This window comes from Urocitellus parryii, chromosome 1 (genome assembly GCF_045843805.1).
Source record: "Urocitellus parryii isolate mUroPar1 chromosome 1, mUroPar1.hap1, whole genome shotgun sequence".
NCBI lineage: Eukaryota > Metazoa > Chordata > Mammalia > Rodentia > Sciuridae > Urocitellus > Urocitellus parryii.
This window is the reverse complement of record NC_135531.1, coordinates 103544785-103558731: the sequence shown is the minus strand read 5'-3', so window position 1 is coordinate 103558731 and position 13947 is coordinate 103544785. Positions and strand designations below refer to the sequence as shown.

Sequence of the window (13947 nt, the reverse complement as noted above, 5' to 3'; positions counted from 1 at the left end):
GACAAACTCTGGGAGAGGATCAGGGAGGTGGGTAGAGAGGGGGGAAGGCTGTCTTGGTCTTTTCGCTCTGATTAAGTTGGGAAAAACCTTAGGAAGCACCAAGCCCAGCATCCTCATGTGCAGATGACAAAACTGAGGCTCAAGGAAGATTAGGACCTGTCCAAGGTCACACAGAGGGTGGTGGCAGGGCTGGCTTGTGACATGGTCAGCCTGGTTATGCTCCCCACTACTCCACCTCTCCTCTTGGCCTCCTCAAGACCCCTGAAGCTAAGCTCTAAATCGCCACCAACTGTGTACCTCATGTCCAGCCTATTGGCTGAACTCTGCCTGGTTGCCACTTTTAATAGCCTTAGGTGACCCTGGTGATATTCAAATGAGGAGAAAAAATTGTGTTCTGCAGGCCACAGTCCCTTAGTCCAAAGGCAGGGGTTGAAGGCTGAGCGGCCAGCGCTCTCACGCCTGCTAGCCACCCTGGGGGCTCGGGGCTGGGGGGGGGGCCCAGATCACTTACAATGGCCTTTTCCCGCCGCTTCCTGGCATGCCGGATGCTTGGGGTTCCGTCTGAACATGGCCCTCTGCTCTCACATCTGTCAGTGAAAAGCAAAGCAGAGGCACTCACTCTCCGGAAGGAGCCGGACGGGCGGGGCACGGGGCTCCTGGGGGCGGGGCTGCTGGGAGGCGGAGCTTCTGGGGGCGGGGCAAGGACTTCTCTAGGGTCCACCAGAAGTCCAGCTTCCCCTGGGCGATGAGAGCCCAGGGTCTTGCGCTGGCCTCTAGGCCTAGATACCTGGACCGCTGGGGCACTAATTATGACCCCGCCCTTCTGTGCCTTGCCTTTCTCTGCCATTAGGGGTGGAAAGGGCCAAAAATCCTATGGAGCATGTTTTCCAGATGAAACACCAGAGCCTCAGGTTCAGGATGGGATTTGCTTAAGGCTAGAAAGGGGAGAGGTCTGATGGAGGAGATATTCTGGCTCCAGAACCAATGCTCTCTACTGATTGGTGCCCCAGCCAGGAACAGCTCCCCACTTGTTCTTCCCAGCTCCCTGTGTTTGGCTGAGCTCTGGGGCTTATCATCCACATACTGCAGCCCTCCCGACTCTTCCCTACTCCAGTCTGAGTCCTTGAGAACAGAACTTAGAGGATAAGAACACTGGCTCAAATAGCCAGTGTTAGGGCTGGGCTCCATCGCCTGCTGCTGGGTGGCTTTGGACCAGTCATTTAAGCCCTCTCAGCACTACTTCTTTATCTATAAAATAGGGATAATCAATTGAGTCCGCCTCCTCCTTGGTCATTGGTGAGGATTAAATTTTTTAAAAATGCACATAAATGCTTCACCCAGGAACTACAATAAACACTTGCTCAGTTTTTTTAATTTAACCTCTCTAAGCCTTAGCTACCTCATCTATAAAATGAGGATAAAAAGCAGCTAGGCCCTCCACATGCATCTGTGAGGCTCAAATAGGGTAAGAGGTATGTGATTTGCAAATTTTAAAGTGCTATAGAATAGGGCTGGGGTTGTGGCTCAGTGGTGGAGCACTTGCCTTGTACATGTGAGGCACTGGATTCGATCCTCAGCGCCAAATAAAAACAAAATAAACAAAGATATTGTATCCATAAAAAAAGTGCTATAGAATAACTGGTCACCACTCATTTGCAACAGAATTGGTCAACATTCTCCACCTAAAGGGCTAAGAGTGTCTGGAAGGTGTTGTAGAGTTCAATTTATGCTATTAAACTAGCCTCGACATGCTGCTTATTGCCTGAGACTGGGTAATGGTGAAGATAGTGGGGCTGGAGAAGGCCAAGTACCAGTTTGCCAGGCTTGTCAGGTACCCAGCCCTGCCCAGCAGCTGAGCAAGGACTGAGATAACCAATTTACTCCTTCTAGTGAGCAGACAAAGCCAAGCCTCCACATGACCCAAAAGTGAGATGAGAAAAAGGAGAACCTGTGGGAGTTCCAGAGAGGGTCTCAGCTCTGGGCCTGGGATTGCAGGCCCAGCTCTAAACCTGAGCCAGGCAAGTCAGAAAGAGATCAGAGAACTTCTGCTCTGGTCATGGGGGATGGCTTCAAGATCAGGAGAGCTCTGGAAGTACTCTGAGTAAACCTTCACAAAGGATACTGTCTTGTGTGGAAATCAGTTATTTCACAGCAAAGCAAGGTTAGAACTGAACCTTGACCATGGAGGGTTTCAAGGCCAAAGCTGCCCCTGGAAAGAAGAATGCAGCCAGAAAGACAGGCCCAGAAAGACATCTTCAGAGAGGTCTGCTGGAAGACAACTGGGACCCATGTCTCCCGCCTTAGTACGGAAAAGGGCTGATTAGAGAAAGTGCTAGGGAACTCATTTTCAGGAACAGATGATTTAGGGCTTCTTAATGTCGGTTTTGTGGGGAGTCCACGAATCCCTAAAATTGATGTTTATGCGCAATTTAATGGGGAGAAAGGCCTTTGCTTTAAGGAGATGTTCAAACAATTAAGAGCCATGGGTATAAATGTGCAATTATAAAGCTGACTTTTTCTAAGAAAAGGTACATCTATATGACCTGAATTCTGATCTCAGAGGATGGCACTTTGGCAATGTCATCATTACCTGGGAACTGGTTAGAAATGCAAATTATCCTCCCCCACAGATTCAGATACTTGGTGGAACTTCCAAAGCAGCGCCTTAAACCCTCCAGGTGATTCTGCTGCTTGGACCCAGGAACGCCACCTAGTGGCCACTCAGGCACACCTTCGGCACAGGGCAGGAAGGGCACTGACTGCCCACACCCCTGCCCAGGATGAATCAGAGAGCAGCCAGTTCCTCCAAATGTGCCAAGCCTCCATGCTCTCTGCCTAGCTCCCCAGCTGACTTTTGGACTGGTTCCCTCTCTTGTCTGGTTCAGTGCACAAAGATGGTGTGAGCAAACAAGCTCATGACGCATAGTCTCTCCACGGGGCTTTTATTTTTTTTTTAATTAATTAATTAATTTATTTATTTTTAGTTCTCGGCGGACACAACATCTTTGTTGGTATGTGGTGCTGAGGATCGAACCCGGGCCGCACGCATGCCAGGCGAGCGCGCTACCGCTTGAGCCACATCCCCAGCCCCTCCACGGGGCTTTTAGAGGGGCGGCCCATGCTGAAGTCAGGAAGCAATGCACAGTTTAGCAGGACCAAGAAATGGGAATAAAGCTCATCACTGCTTTAATCCAGGTATTTTTCAGAACACTAATTATTTTTTTCCTTGTGATATTGGAGATTGAGCCCAAGAGCACTCTACCACTGAGCTATATATCCCCAGTCCTTTTTATTTTTTGAGACAGGATCTTGCTAAGTTGCCCAGGCTGGCCTTGAACTTCCAATCCTCTTGCCTCAGCCTCCTGAGCCACTGGGATTGCAGGCATGCACCACCACACCCAGCAATGGCTACATTAACTCTTCTTTTACGTGTTAATGTTATATAGGTTTTAAACTATGTGGGCCTGTGAACATTTGCAGAAAACCTATCCATTTGACAAATACAGAAGCAGAAAATAGAATAGGAGCAATTTCATTGAGACAAGGCCATGAATGGCCAAGAGATCTGGAACACACCTCAGTGCCACATGCCAGGCTTTGCTTGCCTCCAGGAACACACCACAACTCACCCAAGAGGGGGCTATCTTCAGGGCCTCTGACCCTCACACAGCCACACCAGGAGATGCAGCCCTAGTATCAGGGGACTTTTCCCACATCTCCTTCCTCCTCTGGCACCCTGGGGAAGGGAGCCCTCAGCTGTCCACTGCCCCTCCTGAGGTCGTCCAGCCTTACCTGAAGTTCCTCCGGGTGGCTGGTGACCAGGAGCGGCAGGATGAGGAGCCAGAGCTAGAGCGGCTTCTGGAACAGAGCTGCCGACTGGCCTTGCTGGGTGGGCTCTGGTAGGGGCAGTGGTCAGAGCGAGGGGGGCTGACCCCTGAGTCCTCTTCTTCATCGTCCTCCTCTTCCCTCTCCTCATCTTCCTCCTCCAGGAGGAAGCTGCTCTCACCACTGCTGCTGCTGCTGTCCTCAAAGACCGTGTCATATTCAGGACTCTTGCACGAAGCCAAGTCTTCGTCCTCCAGAGCCGTCTCCAGCAGCCCAAAGTGCTTGGTGAGGCTGGCGCGGATCTCGTGGTCTCTCAGCTGAGCGCTGTCCTTGGGTGGGGCGCTGGCCTCACAGCTTCGGGCTTCCTCCTTCCTAGAGGCCTGCATTTCAGCCTTTGAGGAGGCACCTTGCTGGGGCCAGTCCTCAAGATGGACCCCAGATGGCTCCCAGGACCTCAGCACCTTCCTCTGCATAGTGCCCTCTGGCCTGAGCACCTGGCAGTAATCATGGTCTCCAAAGGAACAGGAGAAGGGGCGCTTCTGGCCAGCCTGGGAGGCCGGCTGGGCCGTGGCATGCCGCAGGTGGGACAGAAGCTCGCTGCGCTCTGGGTGCTTCTTGGGCAGCTTGTGGGCAGGCCCTGTGGTGGCCGTGAGCTGGAGAGCCTCAGGGGTGGGGGTGCTGGGGGCTGTGTCTTGGCCCAGGCTGTGCTTGATGTCAGGCTTGAAGGGGTCCTCCTCGGTGGGCTTGTATGGGGGTGTGGTGGGTGGGGTGAGTCCTGCCCAGCAAGGGGAGAAACACATGCAGTGAAGGCAGCTTCCTTCTCCAAGGAACAAATCCCAAACCTTAATTTGGAATTTGGGATTTAGGATGGAAAAGAAGTGGCTATGTGCCACCCCCACGGACAGAGGGTAGGCCTCACTAACTGATCCTGCACTACTGCTTCAATTCTGTGGAGTTGGCATGAGACAAAACGAGTGTGCTGTCCCTTCTGTGGGTTGGTAATGGTAGCAACAGCCCCCAAGTCATCACAAAGTTTCTCCTGTTCCACCTCCCATCATCCAAAGGGGCCTGCTCCAGGTGTCTCCCAGCATGCATCAGGGCAGGCTGCATGGGCAAAACTGCCCACCTGGATCTGACTACCATCGTGTTCTTGCTGCTCCTGCACCTGACCCTGGCTTCCGTTCTCCCCAGTGCACCAGAGGAACTTGCCCAGCTCCTCCTCTCTGGAGCTCCTGAAGGCCTACAGGGTCAAGACCAGACACCTCTGCATTTTAGCCCTTTTGTGGCTGCTTTTCCTGACCTGCCCTCTACCACTTAGAAAGACCAGGTGACCAGCATCTCCAGTGTGCCCTGGGAATTCCACTCCCCCACCACCTCCACCCCTCTGCCTGGCTGCGTCTCTTGCCAGGCACACCCTTCCCCTTTGTCTTTCCAATGTCCATTCATCCTTGAAGGCAACTCATGCCCCTTGCCCTGCACTCTGCCCAGCCCTGACCCTCCTGTGCTGTCAAAGCTTTTATGAAATAAAAGCATATCAAACAGCGCTTGACAGGGCGTGGTGAGTCTGTCCCTCACAAGACTGCGGGCTCCTCCAGGGAAGGAGGAGGATGTGGGACATGCATGGCCAGGAGTCTTGCCACGCCCCCAAAGGCACTCCACCAGCTTCGCCCCCTGCTCACCTGCCGTGCCACAAAGCTCCACTGTCAAGGTCTGCTCAAAGCTCTTCTTGCCAAAAGGAGGGTCACTGATGGGGTCAGGGAAGACAGAAAGGAAAATGGCAGTCAGTAGCAGGCTCCCACTGCCCTGAGCATTTGAGGTGGGGTGAGGAGATACTAAGATGGATCCTGGTTCTGCTGCCATGGAAGGGGAGTGGGGCACTGGGAGAATTTGCTGGGGGACCCTACCCTGGCTGTTGGAGGAGTTCAAGTTGCTTTTAGGAAACTCAGGCAAGGTTTGCTGGAGGGTGAGGAGAGGACAAGGTGGGCCTCCTTATTTTGACAGATGGGGCTACTGAGGTCCAGAGGGGGAATGGAACTGGCCCCAAGTCACATGGCATTATCAGCTTTTCCCTTGGGAGAAAAGCACTCTTTGCAGCGTCCTGGGGAGGGCAGCTTATGAAATGGCCTGGTGAACCCCTCCCCAACACACACGTCCAACAAGACAAAAGCTCACAGAATAATATACCAATAATTTCTAAAAATCTACCTTTGTGACAAGGCCAGCATGAGGCACCTGGGAGAGTCTGAAAATAAGACAAAAAAAAAAGCAAAATGAGCTTCCCTGACATGGCATCATGAGCAGACGTTTCCCCTCCAGAGACCTCAAATTTCCAGGGGCGGGGCAAGCACCAAAGCCCTTTGGGCAAGTGACCCAAACACCGTGGCCATGTTAAGGAAGGACAGGAATAGCTCAAGTCCACCTCCATCCCGAGGTCTGGGCAGCCCATCACCTTGACTCTACAGAAAGAGTAGATGGGCACAAGGTCAACCCCTTCTGGCCACTGAGTAGCACAGTGGCAAAGAGCTCAGACCGCCCTACCCCTGTGGGTTCTGGACAGTCCTGCTCAGGGCGGATCACTACCCAGCTCTGGGCCTCACTTTCTGTGTCTTCAAATGGAGATGATCACCGTGCCTACCACACAGGTTTCTTGGAGAAATCAAAGGGGAGATCTGTGTCACATTTCAGACCAGTGCCTGGCATGGGAAGTACCCAATAGATGACAACCACCACTGTCATTAGCATTTAAAATTCAACTCCACTGTGGAGCTGAACTTACGGACATATCTCTGCCACATCAGCCCTGGTCAGTCTTCTTCGGGCACCTACCACAATTTGTGATCATCCTCCTTTCTGTTTACTTTTGGATTGCCCCCCCCTCACTGAAACAGGCCCCAGGAAGGCCAGCATCTGGCTCCCTGTTCTTTAAGCAGTACCTTGACCACGCGTGATGAAAAACTCAGAGGTGTCCTGGTGTCTTCCCGAAAGTCTGCCCCAAAAGCCCAGTGTACAGACAGGAAAGTGGGAAGAAAGCCAGAGAGGGAAAGGGACCTGCCACATGGGGTTGGGGACTTGAGCGTGGGGGCTCCAGGGCCACACCCACCCTGCCCCTCTCTCGTAGACCCCTGACGCTTACCACCTCTGGAAGGGAGGCGTGGGCAGCTGGGGTCCTCATCCGTGTCCCCACACCCACTCTCACAGGGGCTCTCCAGGGCAGAGATCTGGGGTCCTCGTAGGAGCTGCTGGTCTTGGCCACTGTCCTCGTCTGTGGGGCTGCCAAGCTCTCCTGCCATGTCATAGGCCTTGGGAGCCAGGCATAGCGAAGGCAGAGCACCTTGGGGCTCTGAGGAGACCAGCAACTCATCAGTGAATGTCAGCCAGGGGCCCAGCTCGGGGTTCAGTCTCCGGGAGCGGCGCACTGGGCACACAGAGCTCTCCAGCTTCTTCCCCAGCCTGGCCCATGGCAGGCCTCGGCCCGGCCTCTTCCTGCCCCACTCCTCCTCCTCCTCTTCTTCCTCTTCCTCCTCTTCTTTTTCTTCTTCTTCCTCCTCCTCTTCTTCCTCCTCCTCCTCCTCCTCCTGCTGCAGCCGGGTAGAGCGGCTAACGTCCCCCTTCACCTCCAGGCGCAGCGGGCGCAGGCTTGGCCTGGGCCCAGTGTTCTTGGGGGAAGCTGCCACCCTCACCTCCTCCACCGGGGAAGGGTGAGCGGGGGAGGCCTGGTTGTCCTTGGGGGGCCTGGGCCTCGGCCGGGGAGTGAGGGAGGCATAGACAGGCGTGGCCAGGCGGTAGGGTTTGCTGACATCGCAGAGGACATCTTGAGCCAAGAGTTCCCGCAGGATGGAGAACTCAGCCCAGGAGGCTTTGGAGGGGTGCCGGGGCCTGGCCCTGGAGGGGCTGCTGCATGGCTGGGGGGGTGGCTCTGGGGCCTGTGGGGGCAGCTTCCTCTGGGGGAGGCAGTAGGTGTGCATGTATCGAATGAGCTGCACCATGGCCTGCACGTCCTCCTGGGGAACCTGGGCACTGGGGCCTACCCTGCCCGGTGCCAGGGAGTCCCGGGGAGAGGCTGGAGCTGGCTGGAGACTCAGGCAGTCCTCCCCTGGCTCCTCCTCCTTCTTGGCAAGGAGCTGGGGACTCGGGGGCAGTGCTGGCTGCAGTCCCCTGTCGGGGGAGGAGGCTTTTGCCTGGGAGCAGGACGGCACCGAGGTGAGGTGCTTATGCAGTTCTGCACAACTCCTGTTGGGAGACCGCTGCATGGGGGTCTTCTTATCCTGGGTGCTGTCCGTCTAGAATGAGAAAGAGGCCAGAGTGAGGAGGGAGGGACACACTACTCCCTCTGCCCCATCCCCACAGCCAGAGCTGGCCCAATGTGTTGCGCTGCATCATGGAAATAGCCACGTTTCCTTCCCTCCATTCCCAGCCTTCAGCCCAGAGCCTGGCACCCAGCCATATTCGGTTGGTAAAGAATGAAAGAATACCCAGCCCCTAACATGTCTCCCAGCCATGGAATTTGGCCCTTGCAGACCCTGCCAGATGTACCAGAGGCCTGCTGTGAGCATCCCACATCCCCACCCCACACCCATCAGCAACAGGGCCAGGAAGTGATTGGTGGCCGCCTGGGGTGGGCTGTGGGAAGAATTCGCAATAAACAGGGATGTCGGGAAGCATTCTGGGATGATGGGTATGTTCTAAAACTGGACCGTGGTCATGACTGCCCAAGCCTAGAGAATTACTAAAAATCATAGAATCGTTCTTTTTAAATAGGTGGCTTTCCAACACTCTGGGGGCTGAGGCGGGATGATCACTTGAGCCCAGCCTGGGCAACCCAGTGTGATTCCCACTCAAAAACAAAACAAAAACAACAAAGAGGGGGCTTTCATGACGTACAAATGGCACTCAAATAAAGTTGTTATAAAAAAGAAAACAATTTAGCAGCTTCCCAGAGCCCAAAGGATAAGGGGAGGCTGCTTGGGCAGGTATCCGAGGTCCTCTGTAATCTAGCACCAGCTGACGTCACTCGAGCCTTCTCTGCCCCCCTCACGGTCCACTTCCCTCCCAGGCCCACTTGTGGTTTTGCTGGGGCTTTCTAACAATGGCTGTCAGCTGTCTCTCTTTCTGCTGGGCCTCCCAGCCCTGCAAAGGGCAGCACTGGCTCTTGGAGGGGCTTGGTTGCTGCCCCTTGAAAAATGAAACACACAAGAGGGTAGGCCTTTGGGAGGTAGCGCAGGGACAGGGGCCTGCCCCCTGGGGACCCCAGCAAGGGGAGAGGCTCCCACACTGCACCCCTGTCAGGCAGGCACCTGATTCTGCTTCTAGGGTGCAGAACCATGTGCAGCTGTCCCCTGGAGGAGTGTGCAGGGGCAGGGGGCAGAAGAGTGAATGTGGCTTTGAGGAGCAGAAACCCCTCCTCCTTAGGCTTGGACAATGAGGACCAAGAAAGAAAGGGGACATGCTTTAGCCCTTGGAGTTCAGAGCACCAAACTTTCCAATGGCTCTGTTGACTGTGGCCTTCACCTCTGAGGATGATCCTCCTTTGGTCTGTCACCCTGTTAGAACTTGAGCCCCATGCTGGCCGCACCTTCCTCGGTCAGCTCTAACCTGTGTTAATGTCTATCAGTGCCTGATGCACGGAGGCATGTCAAAGCCCAGCTCTCCTTCCAGGAGCGCACTCTGCAAGGTCTGTGTGAGCAGCAGCAAGAGAGGCTGCTGGGGACCAAACCTGCCATCCCTAGCCAGCGGTGACGGTGGTGCCCTAACAGGCCGCCTGGGATCTCAGGTAGACTTCTGGGCAGGTGCAGAAATACCTTGACACAAGACCGCTGACTTCTAGACCTGAGGCTGGCCTGGCGCCAGGTGGTCCCCTCCTTCTGGATGTCAGAGCTTGATGTCGGGGAAGATGTAGCCAGGAGAAGCTTCTGCAACTGGGGGAGAAGCAGAGGGAGAGATGCATGGCCAGCCCCAAGGCTGACCACACCCTGATCCAGCACCAGACTACGGGGAGAGCATGTGACAGTCTAGAATGATGCTCCCAATACAGTAAGTACAGGAAGTTGATTGGCTAGTGATCCTAAACACACACAAATGTCCCACTATCTTGAAAGTCCTTTCAGAATCACCAACCCAAGAGCTTGGCAATGACTTTGAGAAACCCAAACACATCATGGGTAATGCCTACCGATCCTGCTGTTAAAACAGTACCAGGCAATCTGCATACACTTGCACTAGACACACACATGCACGCGAGTGTGAGCGCACGCACGCGCGCGCGCGCACACACACACAGACACACACACACACACATCTGGGAGATTAGGTACCAAAATGATTCTCTGATGTGAGATTCCAGCTGATTTCCCTTTTGTTCATTCACACTACCTTTAAAAATTTAATTTCTTTGATTATGTAAGTTAATACTTATAAATATCACAAACACTAAAATGGAAAATTAAAAGAAAGGCTTCCTCCTAGCAGGGTGCAGGGGCTCATGCCTGAAATCCCCGTGACTCAGGAGGCTGAGGCAGGAGGATCAAAAATTTGGAAGCCAGCCTCAGCAAATTAATGAGATCCTGCCTCAAAACAAACAAACAAACAAAAAATAAATAAAAATAACTGAGGATGTGGCTCAGTGGTAGAGCACTTCAGGGTTCTACACACACATGCATACACATAAAGAGTCTTCCTCCTGCCCAAGGTCCCTTTCTCCTTCTCGGAGGCAAGTGCCACTAACTACTTTCTTGTGACCCTATCCCGGAGATGGTGGCACTGATCATACAAGAATACACATGGATATGTCACCTCCAACCCACTCAGATATTTTTACACAGGTGGAATAATGTTACAGTTAACTCGTTAGACTTTTGTTCCAGGTTTTTTTTTTTTTTTTTTTTTTTTTCTACAAAGATTGTTGAACTCCCCTGCTTCTGAGCCCCGTGGGCAGGCGCACAATGCATCCAAGCTGAGAGAACAGAGGCTGAGCACATCTGCAGGTTCTGCCCAGGATCCATCAGAGCTGAGAACTAGGCAAGAAATGTGATGGAATTTTACATCCTGGGGGACATGCCCCCAAAGCACCCAGCGAACACCAAAGGCTGGGCCTCCTGAGGAGCCCATGATCTTGCTATACCCCAAACCACATGCAGGCCTGTGACTCTCTGACTTTGGATTGGAAAAGACCCTTGGCATGACAAGGACAGGGAGGCAAAATGAATGGACCAGAACCTTCTTTTTGACTCTCAGAACAGAAACTGCTGACCTTGGAAAACACAGAGACATGCAGAGGTCCATGGATCCTTCGAAGTCCATGGGTGGATATTCTGGGATCCAGGACAAGACCTGGGGTCTGGATGACTTCATTGGGCCTTTCTAGAACTGGCAGTATACTGAGGGCCTAGACAGTGAGTTTGGTTCCTAGAAGCGTGAGCCTAGAAGCGTCTATAACAGAAGTGCTCAGAGTGTGGGGTGAAGGCAGATGGAGACTTGGCCAGGAAACCACCTTTGACCAGCAGGGGTCGCTCTTTGCCTCTTTAAGAAATGGCACTGAGGATTCTTGTTACTTCCAAGGGTTGTGCCAGGACTACGAATTAGCTGATGTCTACTGAGCAAGCATATATGCCAGGTACTGTTCTAAATGCTCCCTATATAATACCTGCTGTATAGTCTCCTAATAGCCTTTGAGATGGAACTATCATCCAACCCGCATGGGTCAGGAAACTGAGTCAGAGAGGCTTAGGGAGGCTGTGGGCCTCAGGGAACCACAAGCACTGATTGGCAGGGATGGGATTCACACTCAGGCAGTTTAACTCCATTCTGGAAGGAAGCAGGGTCCCATTGGCAGAAGCCATGATGTGAGATTGGAAATATTCTGTGTCAGCACATAGTAGGTACTTACTAAATATTTCCCACTGCTTTGAGGACCTTAAAGACCCCAAAGAGAGAAGACAGAGTACCTTCAACCAAGAGTCAGAAGACCTGGGTTCTAGTCTTCGCTGGTGCACCAACTTTCTGCTTGACCTTGGGTGAAGACAGCCTCAGAGTTGGGCTTGGTGGTCACCAAGGACCTTTCCAGCTCCAACTCCCTGAGACCTAAGAACCCTCCCAGCCCTGACAGGTTCTGGTTTTCCGGCTGTGCCTCATTGGCCCCCAGGAGCCACAGATCCAACGTGAGGGAAGAGCCCAAGACAGGCAGCACGACTCAGCCTGAGTGGAGGGCAGCCCCGGCAGTAACCCACGAGGTCCAGACCCTTTGAAAATCTGATCAAAGCTGACATCTTCTCCCCAGGAAGCTGCTCTTCTAAGCACACATTCCGACACTCCTCAGACACTCTCACAGAAGGCATTTAACGTGCTGGTGGGAGTGTAAGTTGGCATGATCTCTTTGACGGGTAATCTGGAAAGATGTGTCTAAACTGAAAATTTCCCTATCCACGGACCTAGGGGATCTGTTTCTAGGAATTTATCCATTTACCCGGGGCAAAGGCCTACATATGACGGCAGCACTATTGGGGACAATGGTGGAGTTAAAGGAATATAAATATCCATCTGCAGGGACATGGTTAAACAGATGTGACACATCCTCAACCAGGAACACTATACAGCCACAAGAGGGACAGCACAGCTCCATACGTTCATTTGGAAGAGTTCCCAAGACACATGTTAAGTGAGAAAGTAAGGTGCAGAATGGTGGAGGAGCAGGCTTCCTTTTGTAGTAAAAAGAAAAAAAAAATTAGGTGAAGAGGAAAGTCACATAACAGATCGGTAACCATGGTTACCTCTGGGGAAGGACAAAGCAATTGTGAGAGGGCTGAGGAGGTTTTGCTTTTAACTGTCCACACTTCCTGCCTGGATGTTTACCATGTGTACATAATCTTTAGGAAAATGTTTGCATGCAATTTCAAGGATTTAACATAGGACTAAGGTCAGTCTTCGAAATCCCATGGAGCCTACAGAATGTAGATGAAGCCTAGTCCCACTGCACAGGAGGGAAAGGTGAGACCCAGAGAGGCCTCCCACCTCCAGTCCAGGCCCTCCTCTGGAAACCACATCACCGTGATGCACAGGGACCCAGGTTGGGCTGGACTGGTGCTTTGCACTCCCACCCCTGCAGACAGATCCAAATGGCAGCCTCCACCACTGTCTCAGCTGGAAATAGGTTCTCACCAGCGAGAGCTCATCCACGTCCGAGGCTGGGGCTGGGGGCCTCTCCCTAGCGGGGCTGGGGGGCGCAGACAAGGGGGCGGGCGAAGCTGCGGGGCAGCATGGTGCATCTCCTCCATCCAGGACCGGGAAGGCAGCCAGCCCCACGTCATCTTCAGGGATGTCGTCCAGGGTCTTGGTGAGCGCGGCCAGGAGGGCCTCATTCTCACTGTCGATCTGGAAGGAAGTGGTAGAGAGGGTCAGTCACCTGGGACATAGCTGCTCACCCTGCTGGACCACCACCCTCCTCCTGCCAACCCTCCCCTCCCTGTGCCCCATCAGATCCGCTCAGATTCCTGGGAGCCCAGGAAATGAGTCGCCGACTCCAAGGATCACAGAATTTTGTCAACAGGCAGGAGGTGGGAATGGAAAGGGATCTGCTCTGGAGTGGGAGACGGGGGGCAGAAGTCTGTCCACCTGAGTGAGGCTGCTCTAAACATGAAGAGCAGGAGCTCAGTGCAGGCCCCAGACACCAGGACCCTGGGGCCCAGGCAGGGTGAAGTTCAGAGCTCAACAGTGACAATGATAAGCAGTTCAACAAGAAAGCAGCTACCATTTCTTTCCCTGGGGGACCCCAGGGCTTGCCGTCCTTGCTCACGCTGGGTGAAGGGGTGGGTATGGTGGTCAGGAGCTCTGGGTGAATCCCAGGGTCCAAAATACTTAACAACAGTGGGCCCCTGGGCAAGTCAGTTTCCTCCCCTGTCAAATGGGGAACAGTTCCTACTCCAAGAGGTTCTTGTTGGGGACTAGATAAGTTAATATAGGTAAGATGCTTCCAAAACAGTTCCTGGCACAAAACAAGCACTCTCTATGGCTTCTGCTGCCATGATGACTATACCGCCATGCTCCCCTGTCTATGCTCATGACAAGGGGGTGGGGGGCGGGGTGGTGACGATTCCCCCACCTTCCCTCCCCTACCACAGGTCTACTCTGCAC

The 13947-nt window shown here is 53.4% G+C and overlaps 1 protein-coding gene across 1 annotated transcript in view; it reads right to left on the bottom strand.

Annotated features, from left to right (window-relative positions):
* Ppargc1b (PPARG coactivator 1 beta) overlaps positions 1 to 13947 on the bottom strand; it is a 106193-nt gene that overhangs the window by 11661 nt on the left and 80585 nt on the right. Inside the window, exons 3-9 of the mRNA XM_026384408.2 lie at positions 12976 to 13188; positions 9624 to 9740; positions 6959 to 8105; positions 6031 to 6067; positions 5505 to 5569; positions 3793 to 4600; positions 512 to 587 (exon numbers count right to left, since the gene is read on the bottom strand). Coding sequence (XP_026240193.2) covers positions 512 to 587; positions 3793 to 4600; positions 5505 to 5569; positions 6031 to 6067; positions 6959 to 8105; positions 9624 to 9740; positions 12976 to 13188 — 2463 coding nt within the window. The remainder of the gene's footprint in view (positions 1 to 511; positions 588 to 3792; positions 4601 to 5504; positions 5570 to 6030; positions 6068 to 6958; positions 8106 to 9623; positions 9741 to 12975; positions 13189 to 13947) is intronic.